Source organism: Dendropsophus ebraccatus, chromosome 9 (genome assembly GCF_027789765.1).
Source record: "Dendropsophus ebraccatus isolate aDenEbr1 chromosome 9, aDenEbr1.pat, whole genome shotgun sequence".
Lineage (NCBI taxonomy): Eukaryota > Metazoa > Chordata > Amphibia > Anura > Hylidae > Dendropsophus > Dendropsophus ebraccatus.
The window spans coordinates 101,856,125-101,881,089 of NC_091462.1; the positions used below are offsets into that span (position 1 = coordinate 101,856,125).

General features: G+C 49.6%; 3 protein-coding genes across 16 annotated transcripts in view; 1 reads left to right on the forward strand and 2 right to left on the reverse strand.

Moving 5' to 3' along the window:
* LOC138801358 (dynein axonemal assembly factor 8-like) overlaps positions 1-638 on the reverse strand; it is a 78,914-nt gene extending 78,276 nt beyond the window's left edge. For 3 of the 6 annotated variants that reach the window (XM_069984093.1, XM_069984094.1, XM_069984088.1), the window contains exon 1: positions 88-483. The gene's annotated coding sequence lies outside the window, so the exon portion shown is untranslated. Of the gene's footprint in view, positions 1-87; positions 484-506 lie in introns of those variants that run through there. The other 3 variants (XM_069984092.1, XM_069984090.1, XM_069984089.1) reach the window with 3 other exon arrangements.
* Positions 220-23,407, forward strand: ANKS3 (ankyrin repeat and sterile alpha motif domain containing 3). Its single transcript, XM_069984095.1, has 17 exons — positions 220-992; positions 4,238-4,417; positions 6,353-6,551; positions 6,665-6,786; positions 7,942-8,023; positions 8,862-8,997; positions 9,084-9,224; positions 10,054-10,191; positions 10,277-10,371; positions 10,582-10,743; positions 18,210-18,334; positions 18,841-18,982; positions 19,075-19,247; positions 19,659-19,738; positions 21,362-21,448; positions 21,530-21,620; positions 22,735-23,407. The coding sequence occupies exons 2-16, from the start codon at positions 4,260-4,262 to the stop codon at positions 21,610-21,612; spliced, it is 1,923 nt and encodes a 640-aa protein (XP_069840196.1). The 5' UTR covers positions 220-992; positions 4,238-4,259; the 3' UTR covers positions 21,613-21,620; positions 22,735-23,407.
* The window catches only part of LOC138801360 (glucagon receptor-like), a 65,107-nt gene continuing 62,702 nt past the window's right edge, over positions 22,561-24,965 (reverse strand). For 7 of the 9 annotated variants that reach the window (XM_069984099.1, XM_069984098.1, XM_069984097.1 and 4 more), the window contains one exon: positions 22,561-23,440. In XM_069984099.1, the coding sequence (XP_069840200.1) occupies positions 23,369-23,440 (72 nt within the window). In that variant the 3' untranslated portion in view covers positions 22,561-23,368. The remainder of the gene's footprint in view (positions 23,441-24,965) is intronic. The other 2 variants (XM_069984105.1, XM_069984104.1) reach the window with 2 other exon arrangements.

A 24,965-nucleotide genomic window follows, 5' to 3' on the forward strand; every position in this document is an offset into this window, starting at 1 on the left:
TGGCACAGCTCAGAAGGAGACGTCTATGTCTAGCACTAGAATGTGAAGGACTACAACCCCCAGCAGTCTCCAGCAGTCTGTACTTGCCTCTAATCGTGAATCTGACCACATAACTGCAGACTCTGACTTTCAGCTCCTGTCAGCGTTACCTGTTGCCATGGAAACCAGGTCCACACTCACACTCTAGATCACGTGTGACTCCTGTAATTGAACGTCTCCTGTATGACGCCTTCTATCCCGGCCGGCAGATTCCCCTTTCAGGTTCCTAACACTAAAACCGACGTCCACCGTAAACCGGCTGTCACATAACGCGATACTGCAGGCAACCGGACACTGCTCCGCCCACTCCCACAAGCCACGCCCACCTGCTCAGCTACTACAGGTGTAAAGTTAGTGGGTGGAGCTACCAGATGGCCAACCACGCCCATCAAAAATTCTAGGATGCTTAACCAATCAACAACGTCGATGACAAAGTCACGCCCACAACGTTCTTTTGCGTCTCTTACCTTTTTGGGTCACCTTGGCAACCGGTTCAAGTTCCGCCTCGTAAGGTCCTGGCAGATAGATAGATCAGAGAATAAACTACAATATCTGTAACTGTCCAATCAGATTCAGATGACAACACTAAGGTCCACAAAAGTAAAAGTAGTCTCCACAGTAACTGTATATTACACTGTGTGCTATTATTCGCACGCATACTAATATTTATATATCGTGTGTACTGTACAGCTTCTAGGACGCAGTTTAGCTCGCTGCTGATTGGTTGGTTTGCCAAGCGCCCCTCATCCATCCGCAAATTTGATTGGACACTTCTGTTGTCAGTCAGAGGATAGGCGTTACATGCCGCAAAGCACTTTGGGATGTGTAGTTAGCAGAAAATCTTGAGCTAGAAGTTACTTATTGGAAGAGGACTACAAATTCCAGAGTCCTGCGCGGGAAGGGGGTCCACCAGCTGGGAGGCTGAAGTCTGTGTAATCCGAGAGCGAAGAAAGGTATAACGGATAACTGCTCTGTATAACGGATCCTGTGTATTAGGAGGAGGAGGGGTCTGTGTCCTGATGTCTGTGTATTAGGAGGAGGAGGGGTCTGTGTCCTGATGTCTGTGTATTAGGAGGAGGAGGAGGGGTCTGTGTCCTGATGTCTGTGTATTAGGAGGAGGAGGAGGGGTCTGTGTCCTGATGTCTGTGTATTAGGAGGAGGAGGGGTCTGTGTCCTGATGTCTGTGTATTAGGAGGAGGAGGAGGGGTCTGTGTCCTGATGTCTGTGTATTAGGAGGAGGAGGGGTCTGTGTCCTGATGTCTGTGTATTAGGAGGAGGAGGGGTCTGTGTCCTGATGTCTGTGTATTAGGAGGAGGAGGAGGGGTCTGTGTCCTGATGTCTGTGTATTAGGAGGAGGAGGAGGGGTCTGTGTCCTGATGTCTGTGTATTAGGAGGAGGAGGAGGGGTCTGTGTCCTGATGTCTGTGTATTAGGAGGAGGAGGGGTCTGTGTCCTGATGTCTGTGTATTAGGAGGAGGAGGGGTCTGTGTCCTGATGTCTGTGTATTAGGAGGAGGAGGAGGAGGGGTCTGTGTCCTGATGTCTGTGTATTAGGAGGAGGAGGAGGGGTCTGTGTCCTGATGTCTGTGTATTAGGAGGAGGAGGAGGGGTCTGTGTCCTGATGTCTGTGTATTAGGAGGAGGAGGGGTCTGTGTCCTGATGTCTGTGTATTAGGAGGAGGAGGGGTCTGTGTCCTGATGTCTGTGTATTAGGAGGAGGAGTGGTCTGTGTCCTGATGTCTGTGTATTAGGAGGAGGAAGGGTCTGTGTCCTGATGTCTGTGTATTAGGAGGAGGGGTCTGTGTCCTGATGTCTGTGTATTAGGCGGAGGAGGAGGGGTCTGTGTCCTGATGTCTGTGTATTAGGAGGAGGAGTCTGTGTCCTGGTGTCTGTGTATTAGGAGGAGGAGGGTCTGTGTCCTGATGTCTGTGTATTAGGAGGAGGAGGAGGGGTCTGTGTCCTGATGTCTGTGTATTAGGAGGAGGAGGGGTCTGTGTCCTGATGTCTGTGTATTAGGAGGAGGAGGGTCTGTGTCCTGATGTCTGTGTATTAGGAGGAGGAGGGGTCTGTGTCCTGATGTCTGTGTATTAGGAGGAGGAGGAGGGGTCTGTGTCCTGATGTCTGTGTATTAGGAGGAGGAGGGGTCTGTGTCCTGATGTCTGTGTATAAGGAGGAGGAGGAGGGGTCTGTGTCCTGATGTCTGTGTATTAGGAGGAGGAGGGGTCTGTGTCCTGATGTCTGTGTATTAGGAGGAGGAGGAGGGGTCTGTGTCCTGCTGTCTGTGTATTAGGAGGAGGAGGAGGGGTCTGTGTCCTGATGTCTGTGTATTAGGAGGAGGAGGAGGGGTCTGTGTCCTGATGTCTGTGTATTAGGAGGAGGAGGAGGGGTCTGTGTCCTGATGTCTGTGTATTAGGAGGAGGAGGAGGGGTCTGTGTCCTGATGTCTGTGTATTAGGAGGAGGAGGAGGGGTCTGTGTCCTGATGTCTGTGTATTAGGAGGAGGAGGAGGGGTCTGTGTCCTGATGTCTGTGTATTAGGAGGAGGAGGGGTCTGTGTCCTGATGTCTGTGTATTAGGAGGAGGAGGAGGGGTCTGTGTCCTGATGTCTGTGTATTAGGAGGAGGGGTCTGTGTCCTGATGTCTGTGTATTAGGAGGAGGAGGGGGTCTGTGTATTAGGAGGAGGAGGGGTCTGTGTCCTGATGTCTGTGTATTAGGAGGAGGAGGGGTCTGTGTATTAGGAGGAGGAGGGGTCTGTGTCCTGATGTCTCTGTATTAGGAGGAGGAGGGGTCTGTGTCCTGATGTCTGTGTATTAGGAGGAGGAGGAGGGGTCTGTTTCCTGATGTCTGTGTATTAGGAGGAGGAGGGGTCTGTGTCCTGATGTCTGTGTATTAGGAGGAGGAGGGGTCTGTGTCCTGATGTCTGTGTATTAGGAGGAGGAGGGGTCTGTGTCCTGATGTCTGTGTATTAGGAGGAGGAGGAGGGGTCTGTGTCCTGATGTCTGTGTATTAGGAGGAGGAGGAGGGGTCTGTGTCCTGATGTCTGTGTATTAGGAGGAGGAGGGGTCTGTGTCCTGCTGTCTGTGTATTAGGAGGAGGGGTCTGTGTCCTGATGTCTGTGTATTAGGAGGAGGAGGGGTCTGTGTCCTGATGTCTGTGTATTAGGAGGAGGAGGGGTCTGTGTCCTGATGTCTGTGTATTAGGAGGAGGAGGAGGAGGGGTCTGTGTCCTGATGTCTGTGTATTAGGAGGAGGGGGGGTCTGTGTCCTGATGTCTGTGTATTAGGAGGAGGAGGGGTCTGTGTCCTGATGTCTCTGTATTAGGAGGAGGAGGGGTCTGTGTCCTGATGTCTGTGTATTAGGAGGAGGAGGAGGAGGGGTCTGTGTCCAGATGTCTGTGTATTAGGAGGAGGGGTCTGTGTCCTGATGTCTGTGTATTAGGAGGAGGAGGAGGGGTCTGTGTCCTGATGTCTGTGTATAAGGAGGAGGAGGGGTCTGTGTCCTGATGTCTGTGTATTAGGAGGAGGAGGGGTCTGTGTCTTGATGTCTGTGTATTAGGAGGAGGAGGAGGGGTCTGTGTCCTGATGTCTGTGTATTAGGAGGAGGAGGGGTCTGTGTCCTTATATCTGTGTATTAGGAGGAGGAGGAGTCTGTGTCCTGATGTCTGTGTATTAGGAGGAGGAGGGGGTCTGTGTCCTGATATCTGTGTATTAGGAGGAGGAGGAGGGGTCTGTGTCCTGATGTCTGTGTATTAGGAGGAGGAGGAAGGGTCTGTGTCCTGATGTCTGTGTATTAGGAGGAGGAGGGGTCTGTGTCCTGATGTCTGTGTATTAGGAGGAGGAGGAGGGGTCTGTGTCCTGATGTCTGTGTATTAGGAGGAGGAGGAGGGGTCTGTGTCCTGATGTCTGTGTATTAGGAGGAGGAGGAGGGGTCTGTGTCCTGATGTCTGTGTATTAGGAGGAGGAGGGGTCGGTGTCCTGATGTTTGTGTATTAGGAGGAGGAGGGGTCTGTGTCCTGATGTCTGTGTATTAGGAGGAGGAGGGGGTCTGTGTCCTGATGTCTGTGTATTAGGAGGAGGAGGGGTCTGTGTCCTGATGTCTGTGTATTAGGAGGAGGAGGAGGGGTCTGTGTCCTGTCTATACAGTATTTCGCACAGCATTGAGCTCTCCTGTAGTCGGTGACCATTGACTCCTTATTGTTTATAGAACGCTGTGAGTGGCTGGAGACATGACGGAACTCAGTGATGAAGCCAGTGAGACAGAAATGCTTAGTCGCAGCCTGTCCATGTGGTACGGAGAACCATTGGACGGGCAAGAGTTGTCTCTGGACCTCCACACAGCGGCCTCTATAGGTCAATATGAGGTAGTGCAGTGCTGTGTGCGCAGGTAAGAATAGAACATGTGATGTTCCATGAACACTAATTTTTCACCTAGTTTCTGATCATAAGAAAATCTGTAGTTTATTACCATTAAATATTTTATTTTCATACCCTGTAAATATATCTAACCACTAGGGGTCTCACTTCATCTAAACTTGCAGTTCACTGCCTATTGTCAGGTTCAGGCATTGTCTAGCATCAGAGACACCAAGAAAAACTGTAGCGAGTTGGGTGGGGCTTAGATAGTGCTTTGTGAAGGAAAGAGCCTGACTGTGTGGGTGCAAGCTTAAAGGTATATTAAAGGGGTAGTTTACCAAAATAATGTTTTCTTTCTGATCAACTGGTGCCAGAGACTTGTAATTTACTTCAATAAAAAAAAATTGTCTTCCAGTACTTCTTAGCTGCTGTATGTCCTGCAGGAATTGGTGTATTTTTCCAGTCTGGAGAGCAGGACAGATTTTCTATGAGGATTTGCTGCTGCTCTGGACAGTTCCTGCACACACAGAGATGGCGGCAGAGAGCACTGTGTCAGAATAGAAAGAATACACCACTTCCTGCTGGACATACAGCAGCTGATAAGTACTTGATGACTTGAGATTTTTTAATAGAAGTAAATTACAAATCTCTGGCACTTTCTGCCACCAGTTGATATGAAGTTCTTTTGTTTTGGTAACCCCAACACGCCATCTATAGTAGTGTACTGTAAATTGTTGCCGTTCTCCAGCTCAGTGTCGTGGCGTAGCAGAGAGGAGTTGCTCCTGTCCTGTAATTGGCCAGACAAGTAAGGGAGGAAGTATCTATGTGTGTACTACTGGCAACCAGCCCTGCTCTGGTCCTGCCCCTTGAAATAGAGAGAATATAAAATAGTCGTCCATCATGAACGGGACTCGAGAACACTAGAATTTTCAGGTGACCACTATGAAAAAATTAAATTGCTCTTAGTAATGGGTATGGTGTATAAAGGGGTCGGGCAAATATATTTGATTCCTGCGAGCGCAAACTATGGGACCACCACAGATTGCTTAAAGGAGAAGTCTGGTGAAAATGTTATTGATGTATTGTATTGCCCCCCAAAAGTTATAATAACCCCCAATATACACTTATTACGGGAAATGCTTATGAAGTGCTCTTTTCCCTGCACTTACTACTGCATCAAGGCTTCACTTCCTGGATAACATGGTGATGTCACTTCCTGGATAACATGGTGATGTCACGCCCCGACTCCCAGAGCTGTGCGGGCTGTGGCTGCTGGAGAGGATGATGGCAGGGGGACACTGAGGGACACAGGGCACTGGAGGGACACTGAGCATCCCCCTGCCATCATCCTCTCCAGCAGCCACAGCCCGCACAGCTCTGGGAGTCGGGGCGTGACATCACCATGTTATCCAGGAAGTGACATCACCATGTTATCCAGGAAGTGACATCACCATGGTACCCTAGGAAGTTGCATCACCATGGTACCCTAGGAAGTTGCATCACCATGGTACCCTAGGAAGTTGCATCACAATGGTACCCTAGGAAGTGACCTCACCATGGTACCCTATGAAGTGACATCACCATGTTATCCTGGAAGTGACCTCACCATGGTACCCTATGAAGTGACATCACCATGTTATCCAGGAAGTGAAGCCTTGATGCAGTAGTAAGTGCAGGGAAAAAAGCACTTTATAAGCAGTTTCCGTAATAAGTGTATATCGGGGATTTGTTTAACCTTTGGGGGGCATTATAATACTTAAATAAAACTTTTCACTGTTCTTCTCCATCAAGTACCATCAACCTATTTGATTTGGACACAAAGGTCGATCGATAAATTGATTCCTTTCAGTATGCTCTGAATGTATATGGTGGATATGCCCTCTAACCCTCACCCGTGCCTGTTTGGGGCCAGTTGGCATTGTTACTGTACCTGGCAGCTAATGCTGCGTTTTATGTCTTTACACAGGAGAGACGTTGACCTGAACCAGCCAAACCTGGGTGGATGGACCCCACTCATGTATGCCTCATACATCGGCCATGATGCTGTGGTCAGCCTGCTGCTGGAGGCCGGGGTGGACGTGAATTGCAGAACACCCAGTGGTCAGACTCCTCTTATGCTGGCAGCCAGCTGTGGGAATGAGAGTGTAGCCTACTTCCTGATCCAGGTATGCCACCCCCTTGCCTCATTCATGCCCAACTGGAATCGGTTCTTCCCTAGTGCTCAGTATCCTGCTAGAGCCACTTATTGACAGCAAATATGTCTGTTTTACTCCTGCAGCAAGGAGCTAAGATTGAGGCGAGAGACGCCCGAGGCTGGACTGCCCTATTCCACTGCACAAGTGCTGGACATCAGCGGATGCTGCGATTCCTGCTAGAAAATGGAGCCAATGCAGATGCAAAGTAAGGTTATATAGGGCCACATATACTGTTATATATAATGTAAGGTTATAAAGTAACTGTGTACATACATTACATTACTTATCCTGTACTGATCCTGAGTTACATCCTGTATTATACTCCAGAGCTGCACTCACTATTCTGCTGGTGGGGTCACTGTGTACATACATTACATAACTTATCCTGTACTGATCCTGAGTTACATCCTGTATTATACTCCAGAAATGCACTCACTATTATGCTGGTGGGGTTACTGCGTACATACATTACATTACTAATCCTGAGTTACATCCTGTAATATACTCCAGAGCTGTAATCACTATTCTGCTGGTGGGGTCACTGTGTACATACATTACTGATCCTGAGTTACATCCTGCTTTATACTCCAGGGCTGCACTAACAATTCTGCTGGTGAGGTCACTGTCTACATACATTACATTACTTATCCTGTATTGATCCTGAGTGACATCCCGTATTAGACTCCAGAGCTGCACTCACTATTCTGCTGGTGGGGTCACTGTCTATATACATTACATTACTTATCCTGTACTGATCCTGAGTGACATCCCGTATTAGACTCCAGAGCTGCACTCACTATTCTGCTGGTGGGGTCACTGCGTACGTACATACATTGCATTGCTTACCTACCGTATCACAGCGCATTTTTCTGCTGCAAATTCACAGCAGATTTGACAGTGCGGATTTGATACTGTGTTCATTCATTTAGTCAAATCTGTTGCGGATCTGCAGCAGAAAATCCGCTGCGATACGGTATGTGTGAAGCTACCCTAAGGCCCCGTTCCCACTGAGCAAAGGTAGCGGAATTCCGCGACGGAATTGTCCGCCGCGGAATGCCGTTAGCCTCCTGCTCATAATGGGAGTCTATGGGAGGCGGCAATTCCGTTGCGGAATTCCGCTACCTTTGCTCAGTGGGAACGTGGGCCTAATAGTCAGAAGTTCCTTTGTTGCCCATAGCAACCAATCACAGCTTGGGTTTCAAATATTAATGAGCTGTGGTAAAATGAAAGCTGAACTGTGATTGGTTGCTATGAGAAATTGGTTGCTATGCTGTGGTGGGCTTAGCCCACCTATTAATCTCAATGGCCGCCATGTAGTAAAGACAAATTTTTAAAGAACCTTCTGCTTCATCCCTTCTAGGGAGCCGGTGTATGGTTTCACTCCCCTGATGGAGGCCGCAGCATCTGGACATGAGATTATAGTGCAACATTTATTAAACCATGTAAGTTTCCAGAAAGGTCACCACCTTTAATTATTACCACATTGTTTCGTGTCAATGTATAGAAGATAAGAACTTGGGTACACTTTACAATTTGCAAGAGATCCCTTTCATCATTCTTAAAGGGGTGGTTCACCCCCAATTTTTTTTTTTTTTTTACTTTTTTTTTCCAAATCCACGGCTTCCAGTAAGTGCCAGAGATTAGTCATTTACTTCTATTAAAAAATCTCCAGTCTTCCAGTACTTATCAGCTGCTGTATGTCCTACAGGAAGTGCTGTATTTTTTCCAGTCTGACACAGTGCTCTCTGCTGCCACCTCTGTCCATGTCAGGAACTGTCCAGAGCAGCAGCAAATTCCCATAGAAAACCTCTCCTGCTTTCCAGACTGAAAAGAACACCACAGGACATACAGCAGATAAGTACTGTAAGACTTGAGATTTTATTTTCATAGAAGTAAATTACAAATCTCTGGCACTTTCTGGCACCAGTTGATTTAAAAGAAAAAAAATTGGTAAGCTAACCCTTTAAGGTGACGATACATTGTACATGGCTGTAGATCTACAGTGCGATTCCTCCTAAATAACTAATACTTGTGTACGCTCTGCTCAACGGAGTGTGCATGTGATCAGTGCTACTTAGTGACTTCTCTGACATATGCCTGTATAAATGTGCATATAGAGAGCTGTCAATCATCCACTTGATGATGGACAAGTGGGTGGTCAAGTGGATTGACAGCTCTCTAAATATAGACTTGTTAACAGAGAGCTGTCAATCACTGATTAGGACCGCCCACATAACTTCTTGGTTCAGAATGGTCCAACATTACTCTGTTTTGTTAAAGGGGGTTAAACTCCATGAGACAGACCACAATGGAGACACAGCCCGCATGTTAGCCGCCCGATACGGCCATTCTAGGATAGTGTCACTCCTGGACTCCCATCGTGTCAAGGGATCCCGGACTCACAGTAGAGGATCAGGTAAGAGCGGAGCCGTCCTCTGTGCTCATTCAGTGATGTCAGCCTGTTATACTGGGCTACATTACATTGTGCTCATGGTTCTCCAGCACGTCATGAAGATCAGAGCTCATCCGATGAGTCCTCCTCCACCCCCCACCGGCCAAGGCACCAGCGTAGGCCGAAAGGTCCAAGTATTCATGATGGTCCCCAAGCTCTGGCCAAGATAACAGGCGGAGGGCCCAGCCATGGTGAGTAGCTATCCTCTAACCGTAGTCCTAGCTATTGGCTTAGAGACTAAGGGTCCTATTACACGGAGCGATTTTTAACGATTAACGATAAACGATCGCAAACAAGATTGATTTCAGGTTAACGATAAACATTCACAGTTATTACACAGAACGATGGTCATTAGATACGATCGTTGTTACGATCGTTTATTCCTTCTGATCTCAGGAAAACAATGGACAATGTGCTATTACACTGAACGATTAGTGAAAAAATGCGGAACTTGAGCAAACAAACGTGGAATTACAGCGAACGATTAACGAGAATTATAGGTTCGGATCTAAATCAACGACATACAAACGATTTTTCAATCATTGCCTGCAATTACACAGAACGATTATCGTTTAAATTCGAACAACATAACTATTTTTCGCACGATAATCGTCCCATGTAATAGGACCCTAATCCTTTATACACTAACATTAACCTTTTTCTTTCTTTCTTTCTTTCTTTCTTTCTTTCTTTCTTTCTTTCTTTCTCTCTCTCTTTCTTTCTCTCTCTTTTTCTCTCTCTTTCTCTTACATTCTTTCTTTCTTTCTTTCTTTCTCTCTCTCTCTCTTTCTTTCTTTCTTTCTTTCTTTCTTTCTTTCTTTCTTTCTCTCTCTCTCTCTCTCTCTCTCTCTCTCTCTCTCTCTCTCTCTCACACACACACACACACTCACATTCTCTCTCTATTTTACGCTCGCACTCTTTCTTTTTCTCTTTCTTTCTTTCTCTTTTTTTCTCTCTCTTTTTCTTTCTCTCTCTCTCTCTCTCTCTCTCTCTCTCATTACCTCTGGTTTTTCTTTTTAGGTGGTCAGCTTCCTCCTCAGGGTTACGTTACCTTCAATGACAGGGACTATGAGACTGCAGGGTCAGATGATCTGCGGTACCGTGATGTCACCTCCCCCATCAATGAGCGGGATGTGGAGAGTAATGGCAGCAGTAAAGGTTGGTGCTGCATAACCCTATATGATACCTACCTGATGGCTTCTATGTAGTACATGGTTACAGCAGGATCTCTTTTGTATTCCAGAGGAGGGCTATACTGGTGCACAGCGGAGCAGCAGCAGTGAAGGCATATGTATCAATACAGGCGTGAGCAGCGAGGCATCGGTGGAGAGCAATGAGGTACGCAGGGCATGCATCGTAAGCTTGCTGATATTCCGATATCTATGCGCTTTTTAAGGATTACTCTGTAGTCAAGCATTTAAAGGTGTAGTACGAAGTACAGCGCCGCTCTTGTCCATAGGCTACATCTGGTATTGCAGCTCAGCCGATGAAAATGCAGACTCTTTCTTTTTAATTCCATGCTAATTAATTTAAGTTTATCTTGTTTAGGACTCTGATCCAGCATTCGAAACCAACAACAGGAAGCACACCAAATCCTATGGCAAAGGGAGAGCGCGCAATGGTGATGTCCATACTGCCCCTGGACCTTCACACTGCAGGGCTTCCAACTCATTACTAGAACCAAATCTACCACCTTATAGCGGGCCCAAGGTATGATGTATATAGACTTTGTACGACTGTTTTTAGATTCCAAAGGTGGACCTAACCCAGTGATGGGGAACCTGCGGCCCTCCAGCTGTTGTAATGTTACAATTCTCATCATGTCTGAAAGCTAAAGCTTTGGCTGTTCAGGCATGATGGGAACTGTAGTTTTGCAACAGCTGGAGGGCTGCAGGTTCCCCATCCCTACCCTAACCCAATAAGCTACCCACTCACTATGGCACATACAATGATGCACAAAACATGGCAATCGCTGAGCTCAGGGAGACCAGCGACAAAAAAATCAAATTGAGTACTCACTGAAGAGTCTCCACTGATGCATTGCCCCCTATAAATTTAAATATGCAAAAGAAGGGTTCGTGGAGTCTCAGTTACGAGTCTCAAAACACGGGAATAGCCAGATATCCCTCCAGGGGAGGGAAGCCTATTGCCAAGGGGGTGCCTCCCAGTGGGGAGAGCACCAAACCACCCTGGTACGTAGCCCCTTAAGTCCCACTCGGTTGCGAGTATTGGAACATAAATAGGGAAATACCAGGGTGGCCCCTTTTACGTCAAAGTCTAAGGGCCCTATTCCACCGGACGATTATCGTTCAGATTATCGTTAAATCGTTCGAATCTGAACGATAATCGTTCGGTTGAAATGCAGTTAACGATTAACGACCGAACGAGAAATCGTTGATCGCTTTATAAGACCTGGACCTATTTTTATCGTTGCTCGTTCGCAAATCGTTCGCATTGAATAAGACATCGTTCGGTCGTTCGCAATAGATACGAACGCAATAGCGAATAAATAGCGAAGAGAAACGATCCCAATTACGATCACAAGTAACGATTATCGTTCCATGGAAATTACTGAAAGTTTTCAGGTCTTTCGCAATAGCGGTCGTTTGGGATCGTTAATCATTAACGATTAGGCAAACGATAATCGTCCGGTGGAATAGGGACCTAACTCTGTGGTGAATATTGCGACATGACAAGGGTTCACCAAGGCAGGCATCCATCCACAGACGATCCCCTTGTCATGTCAAAATACTCACCACAGAGTTAGACTTTGACGTAAAAGGGGCCACCCTGGTATTTCCCTATTTATGTTCCAATACTCGCAACCGAGTGGGACTTAAGGGGCTACGTACCAGGGTGGTTTGGTGATCTCCCACTGGGAGGCACCCCCTTGGCAATAGGCTTCCCTCCCCTTAAGGGATATCTGGCTATTTCCGTGTTTTGAGACTCGTAACTGAGACTCCACGGACCCTTCTTTCTCGTGCGTCTTATTGGGGGACACAGACACCGTGGGTATAGGCTGCTGCCACTAGGAGGCTGACACTAAGAAAAAACAAAACAAGTCGGCCCCTCCCAGCAGGCTATACCCGCCCACTGGCACTGAGCTAATTCAGTTTAGCTTAGTGTCAGTAGGAGGCAGACGCAGGTCTGGTTACTCCAGACCAGTTTCTGCTTGTTTAGTTTTGAGATGTTTAATCCTTTTCTTCTACAGGTCTGGGGCACGGTGGGTCACTAAAGACTCACCCTGATCCCCCCCTTATGCAACCAGGGCACAGACCCTAACTAGAAAGGGGCTGTTTACCCTAGGTTGCCACCGGCCGGACCCAGCGCCCAGGACACAGACTAGCCCTGCTGTCTGTTTGTTCCTCTATGCGGACTTGCTCCGCCAGCCCCTGCCCGCCCAGCCTTCCAAAGTTGCGCGCGGCAGCGCGGCATAGTGCCGGCAGAAGATTCATGGGACAGGTCAGTTCGGCATCAGGGGTAAGTAAAGTTCCCCTGCTCTCCCTCTCCCTTCTGGGGTTCCCCGGTTCCCTTTCGCGGTCTGTCTGGGCCCTAGTCCCCGTCCCCCCTTCCCAGGCACCTCCAGCTCCGTTCCCTGCACCTTTTCCCTTCCCCGCTGCGTTCCGGTCCTCCTGCCGTCACCGCATGCGGGGGGGTCGGGAACTGGGATGCTGCTTTAGGTTCCGGTTGCGGGGCCCCCCCTTCTTTCTCCCATGGCCGCGACTTCCGGGTCCGGCCGTAACTTCCGGTCCTCGCGGCCTCTTCTTCCCGCGCGCGCCGCCTCTTCTTCTCTGGTCCGTTTGAATTTCCCGCGCGCGGTCTTTCTCCCGCGCGGGCCGACGTCTGACGTCACTCCGCACGTGACGCGTCACTACGCTCGTGACGCGGTCTCCTGTTCAGCCCGTTCGGTGCGGCAGCCTGCGCAGCTCCATAGTCGTCAGGAGTCTTCAGTCCCGTGACTACAACCCCCAGTCTGTTCTTCCTGGCCAGTCTTCTGCTGTCCATCCTGCCTCTGCAGCCGTCCTGTGCCCTGCCGGACCTCTGCCTTTTTTCACAGATTGATGCCTGGTAAGGTCTCTATGGGACTTTATGCCATGTTTTTTTCTGTCTTTCTGAGTTTTCTCATTGTGTGTATTCTGTCATTCTGCAGGTGTCTGGTTTCTTCTCAGCTCCAGCATTTATCTGCCTGTAGGAATACACTAGCTGGCTGTGTTTTTTCTTACTAATATATGTATATATATATTTAGTTTTTTTCATTATGTCTGACTCAAGATCTGAATCCACACGCCGCCAGCATCCTCCTCCTTCCTCTGTTACCTACTATTTCTGTACGTCTTGTAACACTAAATCTGCTTCCGGCCACTCTCAGCCTATCTGCGCTGCTTGTTCCATGCAGTCCTGTTCGTCTATGTCCCCTACTCAGGACCCCCCTCCGGAGTCTGAGGAGTCTGCCCCGGCCTGGGCGCGCTCTCTCTGCCAGTCAGTATCGCAGATGGCTCAGTTGTCTCAGTCTGTGGCGGCCGCCCTTGACCGCCTGTCTGCTTCTTCTTCAGCGCCCGCCCAATCACGCCCGGCAGCCGGTGGTGTACGGCCCGGCAGGAGCCGCTCCCACAAGCGTCCTCGCCGTGCCTCTTCTCGCTCTTCCTCTGGCTCCCCTGGAACTAGTTTGGCCCCTACTCATATCTCCCCTAACAGGCGATCCCATTCGCCTGGAGATCTGTCGGATTCAGAGTCGGTTTCCAATTCGGATCCTGAGGATGTTTCTCCCGCGGTTTCCACTGTGGACAGCCTGGTGGCCGCAGTCCGCGATACCTTCCAGTTGAAGGATTCTCCGGACCCCTCACCTGCTGATGAGGTGTTTTTCCATAGAAGCGGGCACCGTGTCCGCAGCACTTTCCCCAGTCACAAAGAGTTTGATGACCTGTTTTCCAAATTTTGGAAGTCCCCAGACAAGCGTTTCTCAAAGCCTAAACACTTGTCGGTCCTTTACCCTTTCCCCGAGGACCTCGTGTCTCGCTGGTCAGGTCCACCTTCTGTGGATCCTCCGATCTCTCGGTTGACCAAGGTCACGACTCTTCCGCTGGACAATGCGTCGTCGCTTAAGGATTCCACTGACAGACGCACCGAGTCCTTAGCTAAGTCAGCTTTTGAGGCCTCTGGCTCATCTCTCCTTCCCACCCTTGCTTCCACTTGGGTGTCTAAGTCCATTTCAATGTGGGCTAAGCAACTGAAGGACGGCATTACTTCTGGCGTATCGGCTGAGGACTTGGCCGACCTCGCCCAACAGATTCAGGACGCAGCTCAGTACCTCTGCTCGGCTTCTCTGGACGCTGCAGCCTGTTCGGCTTTTGCGTCGGCCAATATTGTAGCTATTCGCCGGTCCTTGTGGCTTCGTGAGTGGCGGGCTGACAACGCTTCCAAGCGGTCTCTCACCAGTCTGACTTTTGCGGGCTCTCGTCTCTTTGGGAAACGCCTGGATGACATTATTTCTGATGCCACAGGGGGGAAGAGTACCAATCTTCCCCAGCAACGCCCCAAGCGTCAGGATTCCCGTCGCAAACCAGGCTCCTTTCGTTCCTTTCGGTCGCTTCCGTCGACTCGCTCCGGGAAGACTGCAGCTCCTCAGAACAAAAGGTCCGGTTTCTCCAAAAACCGTTCTTCCTGGCAGGCGCGATCTGCCGCCTCCCGCCCCCCCTTTAAGCCTGGCACCTCCAAGCCCTCCTCCTCCTGAAGGTTTTCCCCCACCCGGATCTCCTCAGGTGGGCGGCCGTCTCCTGTTGTTCCAGGAGGTCTGGCTTGCTCATGTTCAGGACGCCTGGGTGCGAGAACTGATCTCACAGGGCTACAAGATCGAGTTCATTTCCGTTCCCCGCGATCGTTTTTTCCTTTCTCGTCCCCCCAGGTCCCCTGCCCTGGCGGCCGTTTTTTTCCAGGCCATCCCTTCGCTCCTCTCGAAGGGAGTGATTGTTCGCGTTCCTGCTCTTCAGCGGTTCCGCGGGTTCTATTCGAACCTATTTGTGGTTCCGAAGAAGGACGGTTCGGTACGTCCGATTCTAGACCTCAAGCGTCTGAATCGTCACGTCCGACTATCTCACTTCCGGATGGAGTCCCTGCGTTCTGTGATCGCATCTCTGGAGCCAGGCGAGTTCCTTTCTTCGGTGGATATTCAGGACGCGTATCTTCACGTGCCGATTTATCCTCCTCACCAACGTTTCCTGCGTTTTGCAGTAGGGGAAGAGCATTATCAGTTCGTGGCTCTCCCGTTCGGCCTGGCTTCGGCGCCGCGGGTTTTCACGAAAACCATGGCGGCTGTCATGGCTCTTCTTCGGGCTCGAGGTGTCTCAGTAACCCCTTACTTGGACGACATACTCGTCAAAGCTCCATCCAAGGACCAGAATTTAGAGAGCCTCCATATCACCCTGGATACGCTCTCTCGCTTCGGTTGGCTGCTCAACCGTTCCAAGTCCTCCCTGGTCCCTGCCCAGTCCATCGTTTTTCTGGGAATGCGTTTGGATTCAGTACAGGCCCGCGTTTTCCTTCCAGAGGACAAGTTGCAGTCCCTTCAGGCCAATATCAGAGCTCTTTGCAGCCACCGCCCTGTGTCCATACGTTCCTGTATGAGGGTTCTGGGGAAGATGGTGGCGTCTATGGAGGCGATCCCTTTTGCCCAGTTTCATTCCCGCCCCCTGCAGCTCTTCCTGCTGTCACGGTGGGACAGGTCACTCCCCTCTCTAGATCGGAGGGTGAAACTACCGGCTCGCCTCCGCCAAGACCTTCAGTGGTGGTTGCGGTCTCCGAGCCTCTCTCTGGGGCGCTCCTTCCTTCCCGTTCATTGGCAGATTGTGACCACCGATGCCAGCCTGCGGGGCTGGGGAGGGGTTTGGAACGATCTGACGGTTCAGGGAACCTGGTCGGCCAAGGAAGCTTGCCTCCCCATCAACATCCTCGAGCTGCGGGCGATTCGTCTCTCCCTTCTGCACTGGCAGACACAGCTCCACGGTCTCCCCGTTCGGGTGCAGACAGACAACGCCACTGCAGTGGCTTATGTGAATCATCAGGGCGGGACCCGCAGCAAGACCGCCATGATGGAAGTGGCGCTGATCCTCTCCTGGGCGGAGGAAACCGTGCTTGCCTTGTCCGCTGTTCACATTCCGGGTGTGGACAATTGGATGGCCGACTATCTGAGTCGTGCACGGGTGGATCCAGGGGAATGGACCCTGCATCCCGAGGTGTTCTCCCAGATCTGTCGCAGGTGGGGGACACCGGATGTGGATCTGATGGCGTCTCGCTTCAACCACAGACTGCCGAAGTTCGTCTGCCGGACGAGGGACCCTCTGGCTCTGGCCTCGGACGCCTTGGTGATTCCCTGGCGTCGGTTCAGCCTCCCTTACATCTTTCCTCCTCTCCCGCTTCTGCCGCGGGTGGTGAGAAAGATAAAGTCGGAAGGACTTCCGGTAATCCTCGTGGCCCCGGACTGGCCACGGCGCGCCTGGTACACGGATCTCGTGAACCTCGCCGCCGACGTCCCCTGGCGTCTACCAGACCGGCCGGATCTTCTCACTCAAGGTCTGCTCTGCCACCCGCGTTTAGCCACGCTACGTTTGACGGCGTGGCTGTTGAAACCTGGATTCTGAAATCACGCGGTTTCTCTGATGCGGTCATTAGGACCATGATCAGGGCCCGGAAGCCTGCATCGGCAAGGATTTATTATCGTTGTTGGAGGGCCTTCCTCCGTCACTGTGAGGCCTGTTCTGCGCCTCCACTTCCCTTTTCTCTGGCGCAACTCCTGGCCTTCCTCCAGGCAGGTCTGGACGCAGGCTTAGCTCTGAGCTCTCTTAAGGGCCAGGTTTCTGCCCTTTCAGTTTTTTTCCAGAGACCATTGGCGTCAGTTCCTCAAGTCAGGACTTTTCTCCAAGGAGTGGCGCGCATTGCACCTCCTTATCGGCACCCAGTTCCCCCGTGGGATCTGAATCTCGTCCTGGATGCTATGCAGTCTCCTCCGTTTGAGCCCCTCCGGGAGGTGCCTTTGGCCATCTTGTCCTTTAAGGTGGCTTTCCTGGTGGCGGTTACGTCTGTCCGGAGGATTTCGGAATTGGCAGCCCTTTCTTGCCGTCCTCCCCTGCTGGTGTTGCACCAGGACAAGGCGGTACTTAGGCCCGTGGCTTCTTTTCAGCCCAAGGTGGTTTCACCTTTCCACCTCAACGAAGATATTGTTCTTCCCTCTTTCTGTCCGGCCCCCTCTCATCCAAGGGAGCGCGCGCTCCACAAGCTGGATGTGGTTCGCGCCCTGCGCATCTATCTCTCCAGGACAAAGTCTCTTCGACACTCGGACTCACTCTTTGTCATCCCTGAGGGTCCTCGAAAGGGGTCAGCAGCGTCTAAGGCGACCCTGGCCCGCTGGGTCCGCTCCGCCATCGCTCAGGCTTACCGGAGTAAGGGTAAGTCGCCCCCGTTCCGGATTGCAGCTCACTCGACTCGTTCGGTTGGGGCTTCCTGGGCCATTCGTCATGGGGCCTCAGCTCTTCAACTCTGCAAGGCCGCCACGTGGTCCTCACTGCACACCTTTTCTAGGTTTTACCGTGTGGACACGTTTGCATCGGCCGATGCGAGTCTGGGCCGCATGGTCTTGCAGGCAGCAGTGGCTTCTTCCTCTTCTTAGCTCCACTCTGTCTCTTCCCACCCAAGGGACTGCTTTTGGACGTCCCACGGTGTCTGTGTCCCCCAATAAGACGCACGAGAAAGGAGGAGTTTTTACTCACCGTAAACTCTCTTTCTCGTAGTCTTCATTGGGGGACACAGCACCCACCCTCTGTTGTCTGATTAAGGTTGCCTGTTGGCCTGTGTTTTTCAGATTTTGAGTGTGGACTGTTTTTTTCTTTATGGTTGTTTCGGCTCCTCCTACTGCTTTTTCACTACTGAATTAGCTCAGTGCCAGTGGGCGGGTATAGCCTGCTGGGAGGGGCCGACTTGTTTTGTTTTTTCTTAGTGTCAGCCTCCTAGTGGCAGCAGCCTATACCCACGGTGTCTGTGTCCCCCAATGAAGACTACGAGAAAGAGAGTTTACGGTGAGTAAAAACTCCTCCTTTTGCACACATACAATGATGCCCATGGTATTAAGATGAAGGCTGGCACTACTTGTCTACTTATAATCTCAATGGCGTCTGCTCTTTCCTCAGGACCTGGCAGAGCTTCTAGAGCAAATTGGCTGCTCCAAGTACTTGTCTGTCTTCCAAGAGCAGGACGTCAACCTCCGAATCTTCCTTACCCTTACTGAAACCGACCTGCGGGAAGTGGGCATCACGTAAGTAAATCCTGTCAATAATACAGTGACTAAGGGCCCTATTTCGCAGAGCGATAATCGTCTGAATCAGGCCAATTCGGCCGATTATTGCTCCGTGTAATAGAGAGAATGATCAGCCGATCGCTACGATCATTGGCTAATCATGTCAAATGGTCTGATGCCAAAATCATCGCTGCCAACCGTGCATCACCACATGTAATTGTGATGCATGGCTGGCAGAAAACTATTGAATAAACTGTTAATAACCTACTTTTCCATGCTCCTGCCCTCTGGCGGCCAGTGATTGGTTTAGCGGCCTGTCAGTTCAGAGACCGATGTCATTGGCCTGTCTAATGATGTCCATACTATCTCTTTAAGAAGAGATTCTGCAGCAGCCACCACTTCTGAGCACCCCCTGCTGTAAATGATAAGATGGTAGAATTCTATGACCTGTAATAAGATCAGTGATGTCTGATATGCCAATAATTTACTTCTACGTTATACATGTATCTTTTATTTCTTTTTAGCTTATTTGGACCAAAGCGGAAAATGACATCCGCCATTGCCCGTTGGCATAGTTCTGCCCGCCCTCCCGGAGATGCTCTGGAACAAGCCTACGCTGATCGTCTGGAAGCCGAGATGCAGGAACTAGCCATACAGCTTCATAAGGTATGGATGCATGGCCGGATCCCGTCATGTTTCACTCTAAATCACCGCCTATACTATGTGACGGATCTGCATTGCTTCTCTTTACTCCTTAGAAGTGTGAGGAGACGGAGACTCTGAAAGGACAGGTGGACCAGGAGAGAGAGCTGAGGGCTGTAGCTGAGGGCTGCCTAATGGAGCAGGAGACAAAATGGAGGGCGTTTCGCTGCCAATTGGAAGCCACAAGCAACTTGGCTACTGATGCACACAGGGCACTAGCCCAACTCAGGTACTGAACTAAAATGTGACGTGACCAGAGTGAGTGTATTTGCTTACAAGACAGAGGAGCCAGTTATCGGCAAGGTGTCAGCGATCAGCAGGAGAACCCCTGCTCGTAGGCTGATTGCATATATTGCTATCAGCGGCACATGTCTCTGTGTAACCCGGATGTAGGTCCAATAACAGTACGTTTAAATGGCCACATCAAAACCAAATTGGGCGGCAGTAACCATCATATGTGTATGGAATCCTATTGACTTTAATCTCAGTACCATATGATTTGCTGCTTCCTCCACTCTCTCCATTGACGACACATGCACGTGTTGGGGGATCAGGAGTAATAGCTAATAGTTAAATGGTTATTTGTCCAGCAGATATTGTAAGTGTATGGGTGCATTTATTTATTCAATCTTTACCATAGGAGCTGCCAGGAAGAGCTGTCACTACGACTGGGAAAGGTGAACACTGCAAGGACAAGGACACCTGTCTCCAGGCCATCAGGTAAGAGGCTGGGGGAGGGAAAAGTCTTACACTTACAATGTCAGGGGTTACACATTGTGTCCCATCTGGCTTTTAAAAACTTTCAGGGATAATGATATCTCTGTAAGGGACATGTAGTATTAGATGGTTAAATTGGAAAACCCTTTTAAGTAGTTTCTGTGTAAAGGGGTTATCCAGAATGAGAAAAAACCTAGTTGCTTTTATTCAGAAACCACGCCATACCTGTCCTTCAGCTGGGCGTGGTATTACACAGCTCCATTCACACTCACTCACACAGGGACAGGGGTGGCGTTGTTTTTGAAAGAAAGCAGCTATGTTTTTCTACTTCTTGCTAATTGGATTGTTGTGGGTTTTTTTTTGTTTTTCTTTACAGTCTCTGATATTGCATTCATTTGAATGGGAATGGTTATGGGATGTAGTATAGTGGGACCCATTGTGCCAGCTGGTTGAAAGTCTTGGATACAACATGAGCGGCACCAGTTTAAACTACACATTTTGCAGAATTCCGTCTGTGCACAGATGGTGTTTTGCGGGGCTTGTGCATTATCCCTTAAAGTGTCACTGTCGTTGAATTTTTATTTTTTTTTTGCAAAAATCAATAGTACAAGCAATTTCAAGAAACCTTGTAATTGAGTTTATTAGCCGAAAAATGCATTTTTATCATGAAAAAGCAGTTTGAAGCTCTCCCCCCTGTCTTCATTGTTTTTTATGGAGAGGGGAGGGGTGGAGGGAGATAAGGCACCAAAACAGGACAACAAAGAGTAAATTTTTAGCTACATCACGGGCTATCTCCTCTGAAGTCAGCACTGACCTCTCTATAAAGGCCTTCACACAGGTCCTGCTGTGTAATCCTTTGTTCTCTGCTCTCTACTGGCGACTAATCTCCCTCCTCCCCTCTCCATAGTACAGACAGGATCCGACTGATTTAAGAGTCAAGATTTCCTGATAATGAGCAGTGAATGAGAGAGAGAAGGGAGGGGGGGCTGGGGAAAAGCTTTTTGAATGCAGATAATGGCATATTTGCCTAATAAACCCAAATTACAAAGTTTCTTAAAATGGCCTGGACTATTTATTTCTGCAACAACAACAAAAAAGACGAGAATGACACTTTAATTGTATGGTTCTTTGTACTGACAATGGGTTTACCTATGCAGAGACTACTTCTTGCTCTGGAGGACTTGACCCTTCAGATTAACACTTCTTAAAGGGTTATCCCAAGATTAAAAGTTATTCCTTATCCACAGTATAGGGGATACCTAGTTGATCAGTGGGGACCCTAGTGATCACAAGAATAGAGCTCTGTTTTTCCGAGTGAATGGTGCAGCAGTGCACATGCTCAGCCATCACTTCATGCACTGTCAATGAGACATCTGAAGCATTGAAATCCTATAGACTGTAAATTAAGAGGTGGCCGAGCATATGTACTGCTGCTCCAAATCCGTGGGGGCCGTTGACCTCCCCACTCCTGATCGGTGTTCAGCAGCAGTCCCTGCAGTCAGCTTGTGGATAGGTGATAACCTCTGATCTTGAGATGACACCAGGTTCAACCACGGATACCTGCTGTTGTGGGGCGCACTGGGTCAGGTGGATCTTTAATACTACTATACTTGCTTCTTTCCTTAGGTCCTCATGGAAGTAACACTGCCCCACTGAAGTCTTTCAGCATGCAGGAGCTTTCTTCATCTCTGGGGGAAAGCACGGTGGGTTTAGGTAAGCTAAATGCCAGTTGTTAAGATGTAATAGTCCTCTGTCATACCAGAATAAAGAAGTAGATGGCTTCTATCTCTGCAGAGAAGGCTGTGAGAGCGCTGCATGAGAACCTGGAGAAGATGAGAACTTCAGACAAGGGGAGACATAAATGGCCTGATCCTTGAGGAGCAAGGTAAAAGAGAAGGCTTGCTTAGCTTTTCTATTAGATCCATGCATCTGGGGGAATCCTACAGGAAGTGTTCAATCCTCCTGCAGCACCTCCCACAGGGAAAAGGAAGCACTACACATTGCCGAATTAAATAAAAGTGTCCCAGTCAGTTGTGATCAGTCAGGGTCTTTGTGTATAGACCCCCACTGGTTATTAGATAGATCCAGGAGGAGTGTGCGGTTAAAGGACAACTCCGGGCAGGGTGATTTTTTTTCTTTATAAAAGTGCCAGGGAGAGGGAGGCTAAAAGAATGAACATGCTCTCACCTCCCCGGCTCCAGCGCTGATGCTGTGTACTGCCGCTCCAGTCCCCCGGCTGCTTTCTGGTCTGAGTTGGGACCCGGGTCGTGACGTGTCAGGTCCACTCTGCCAGTCAGCGGCCGTAACGGGATCGCACCTTGGCTGCTCACTGGCTGAGCAGGCCTGACACATCACAACCCGGGTCCCAACTGATCGCTGATCGTCCGGGCAGCCCATAGGATATAGCAGCGGTCTGCTGCCACCGCTCCAATTCCATAAGTCGTCTGTCTTTGAACATGTTGAAAGACAAGCGACATCAACGATCAGCCAACATGAACGATGTCTGCTGATAGTTGCCTCCTATTCCACGGGAAGATTATTGGCCGAATACGGCCGATAATCGTTCTGTGAAATAGGGCTTTTAGAAAGTGAGCACTGGGGAGCACAAGGCTTCAGCTATTTCTTGCTCCCTGGGCAACCCCTTTAAGCCTATCTGATTTAAAAAAAAAAAAAAAAAAAAAAGGTAGCAGGGAGCCATCCTTTGCAGATAGGAATAAACCTTAAAAGAGCTTGCAACATCCGCTACCTATTATAGGGCTTCTCACTGGAAATAGTAAGGAGATGAAACATACAGTATATTAGAAAGTTACAGATTGTTTCCTTAGACAATGATAAATCTTTATTTACATAAAGCCAGAAGACTCCTTGGAAACTTGGCCGGGGTCTTTTGCAGTATACATGGACCCAGAATTCCTATGGCCAGCCTTATATTGGGAGGAAAGGGCTGCCTTTAGGCCTTTACCACCAAATATTTGATCTTATTTTATCTGATTTTCTAGGAGTCGCTCTTCCCATACCTCAGACGGTGGGTGAAACTTTCCACCCCGAAGATGTCCTGATCCTTGATCACGCTGCCCATAGCAGCCCCCTGCTCTTCTCAGCTCAGATGGCCGTGCAGAAGGGTCGCACGCTGGGCTGATGGTGTCGGAGGCAAACTGCAATCTCTGGTGATATCCTACTGATCCCTTGTTGCAGAAGGTGCACAGGGGGAAGGTGAAACGTTGATGCGTTCTTGTTGAAGAAGCCGCTGCCAGTGGTCCACACGCCGCCATATTTTATTGGCTGAACAGATGCATGATGGTGGATTTTAAGGCAGGTATAGAGGCCTGTGAGTGATTCTTATTTTAGCAGAAGGGTTAAGAAGCGGCTGTAACAGCGGAACTTTTACTCTCAATAAAATGATGACACGCTTTCAGGCTTCCGTTTTCTTCAGCAATGTGATGAAAGGACATAGACTCTGTGAGGTGCAAGAAAACGGTCAAAATGTCGCTTATAGTGTGAGTCAGGGTCTTACAAAATGCTTCTTTATACCCTAAGGCTTGAATTCCCATAATGCTTTGCAGCCAGTCTTTTTGACGATGGACGTCGCCTGCCCTATCAGGGTATAAGTCCATGCGGCAGCTACAGGTGGTGTCACCGCAGGCACAGCAAAGAGGAGCCGTCCATTTTCCACATCTGCCACTTTTTCTGTATTTCATACTTTACCTGCAAAGGGGTCAGAGTGTTAGTCGCTACCAATAGGAGGGTCAGATTAGAGGGGATGCAGTGCAGTTTGTTAGATCTAATGTAGCTTTAGCTCTTAGTAACTATTAGTTGAGGAGATCCAGCTGGTGTAGGAAGTTGTACATGCAATGCTTTCTGGGAAATATATGCCAAATAACTCAGGAGGAAGAAAACTGCTTCTCTGGTGCCACCTATAAGTAGTTACTCTGTAAAGGCCCTATTCAACGGGGAGACTATGAGGAGCTAATAGCACTCGTTTGCTCCTCGTTCCCTGCTCGCTGCCGGGGAGCAGTGAGTGGGTAAGTCTGGGGGCGGCTGCGGTGCTGCCCGGGTCATCGCTAGATTGTCCGGGCAGAGCATAGCATACAGCAGCAGTCTGCTGCCACCGCTCCTATTTCACAGAGCGTCGGCAGCAGATAGAGAGTCGTTTCCGTCGAAAAAGGGCCTTAAGTCAGTGTTCAACCGATTATCACTCGGTGATCGTTCATTTAGGTTCAAACCTAAAATCGTTGCCCGCACATCGCTACGGTGGAATAGCGGTGCACGGTGGTGTCCGACAATCCAAGCAGCATACATCCTCCTGCGCTCCGTCTTCCTCCCCGGGTCCCGCGCGCAGCATCAACTCCGGAGCAGCCTGACTGAGCTGTTAGACCGCTCAGCCAATCACAGGCCGGGACCGCCAAGGCCAGTGATTGGCTGAGCGGTCTGAAAGCTCAGTCAGGCCGCACCGAAGCTGATGCTGCGCAGCGGGACCCGGGGAGGAAGACGGAGCGCAAGAGAAGCCCTGCTAGGTAATGTATGCTGCAAGGACATCGGTAACGATGTCCCTGCAGCCCTCGCTAAACGATCATCGGGGCCGTGGAAAAGGCCCAGTAAACGAGTGCCGATCTAGCAGATTGGCGCTCATTTACATCGTTGCTTGGCCTGTGGAATAGGGCCCTAACTTGCAAAATTATTTGATCACAGAGGGTCCAAATGTTGGGGCCCTGCAGCCGTTTCAAGGACAGTGACCCGAGTATCCTGTTAAGGCCCTATTACACAAGCCGATGTTTAGGAGCAAGCCAGTGCCAAATCAGATCAGCGCTCACTTGCTCCTCATTTCCCACTCGCTCTTGGTTATTACATGCACCAACACCGAGTGGGGGGAGGGGAGCGCAAGAAGCTGCAGGGGGCTGCCCGGATAATCTTTAGATCGTCGAGGTGGGCCATGGTAGAGAGCGGTGGCCAGCAGACCATCACTATCGTTCTAGTTTTTTGCAACATGTTGAAAGACAAGAATCAGCTGACATTGTGCATGTCGGTTGATTTTACCTTTTACCAGGAGCTATTACACGGTAATCGCTTGGTCTAATAGGGCCTTTAGAATGGAGCACGGGGTGACACATTTATTCTGTATAGTCGCTGCTGGAGTACAGTGTTTGGCTGTCCTCCTTGCTCCTATAGAGAATGAACAGAATGCGTGACCCACCGCTCCTTTAACTGTTTTTATTTTGTAAAAAAAATTTCA

Excerpts from the sequence above, each read along its gene's own strand:
- ANKS3 (XM_069984095.1), top strand. The coding sequence starts at position 4,260 with ATGACGGAACTCAGTGATGAAGCCAGTGAGACAGAAATGCTTAGTCGC. Across the intron at positions 4,418-6,352 it reads GTGCAGTGCTGTGTGCGCAG|GAGAGACGTTGACCTGAACC; the intron begins GTAAGAATAGAA and ends GTCTTTACACAG. Across the intron at positions 21,449-21,529 it reads GGAAAGCACGGTGGGTTTAG|AGAAGGCTGTGAGAGCGCTG; the intron begins GTAAGCTAAATG and ends CTATCTCTGCAG.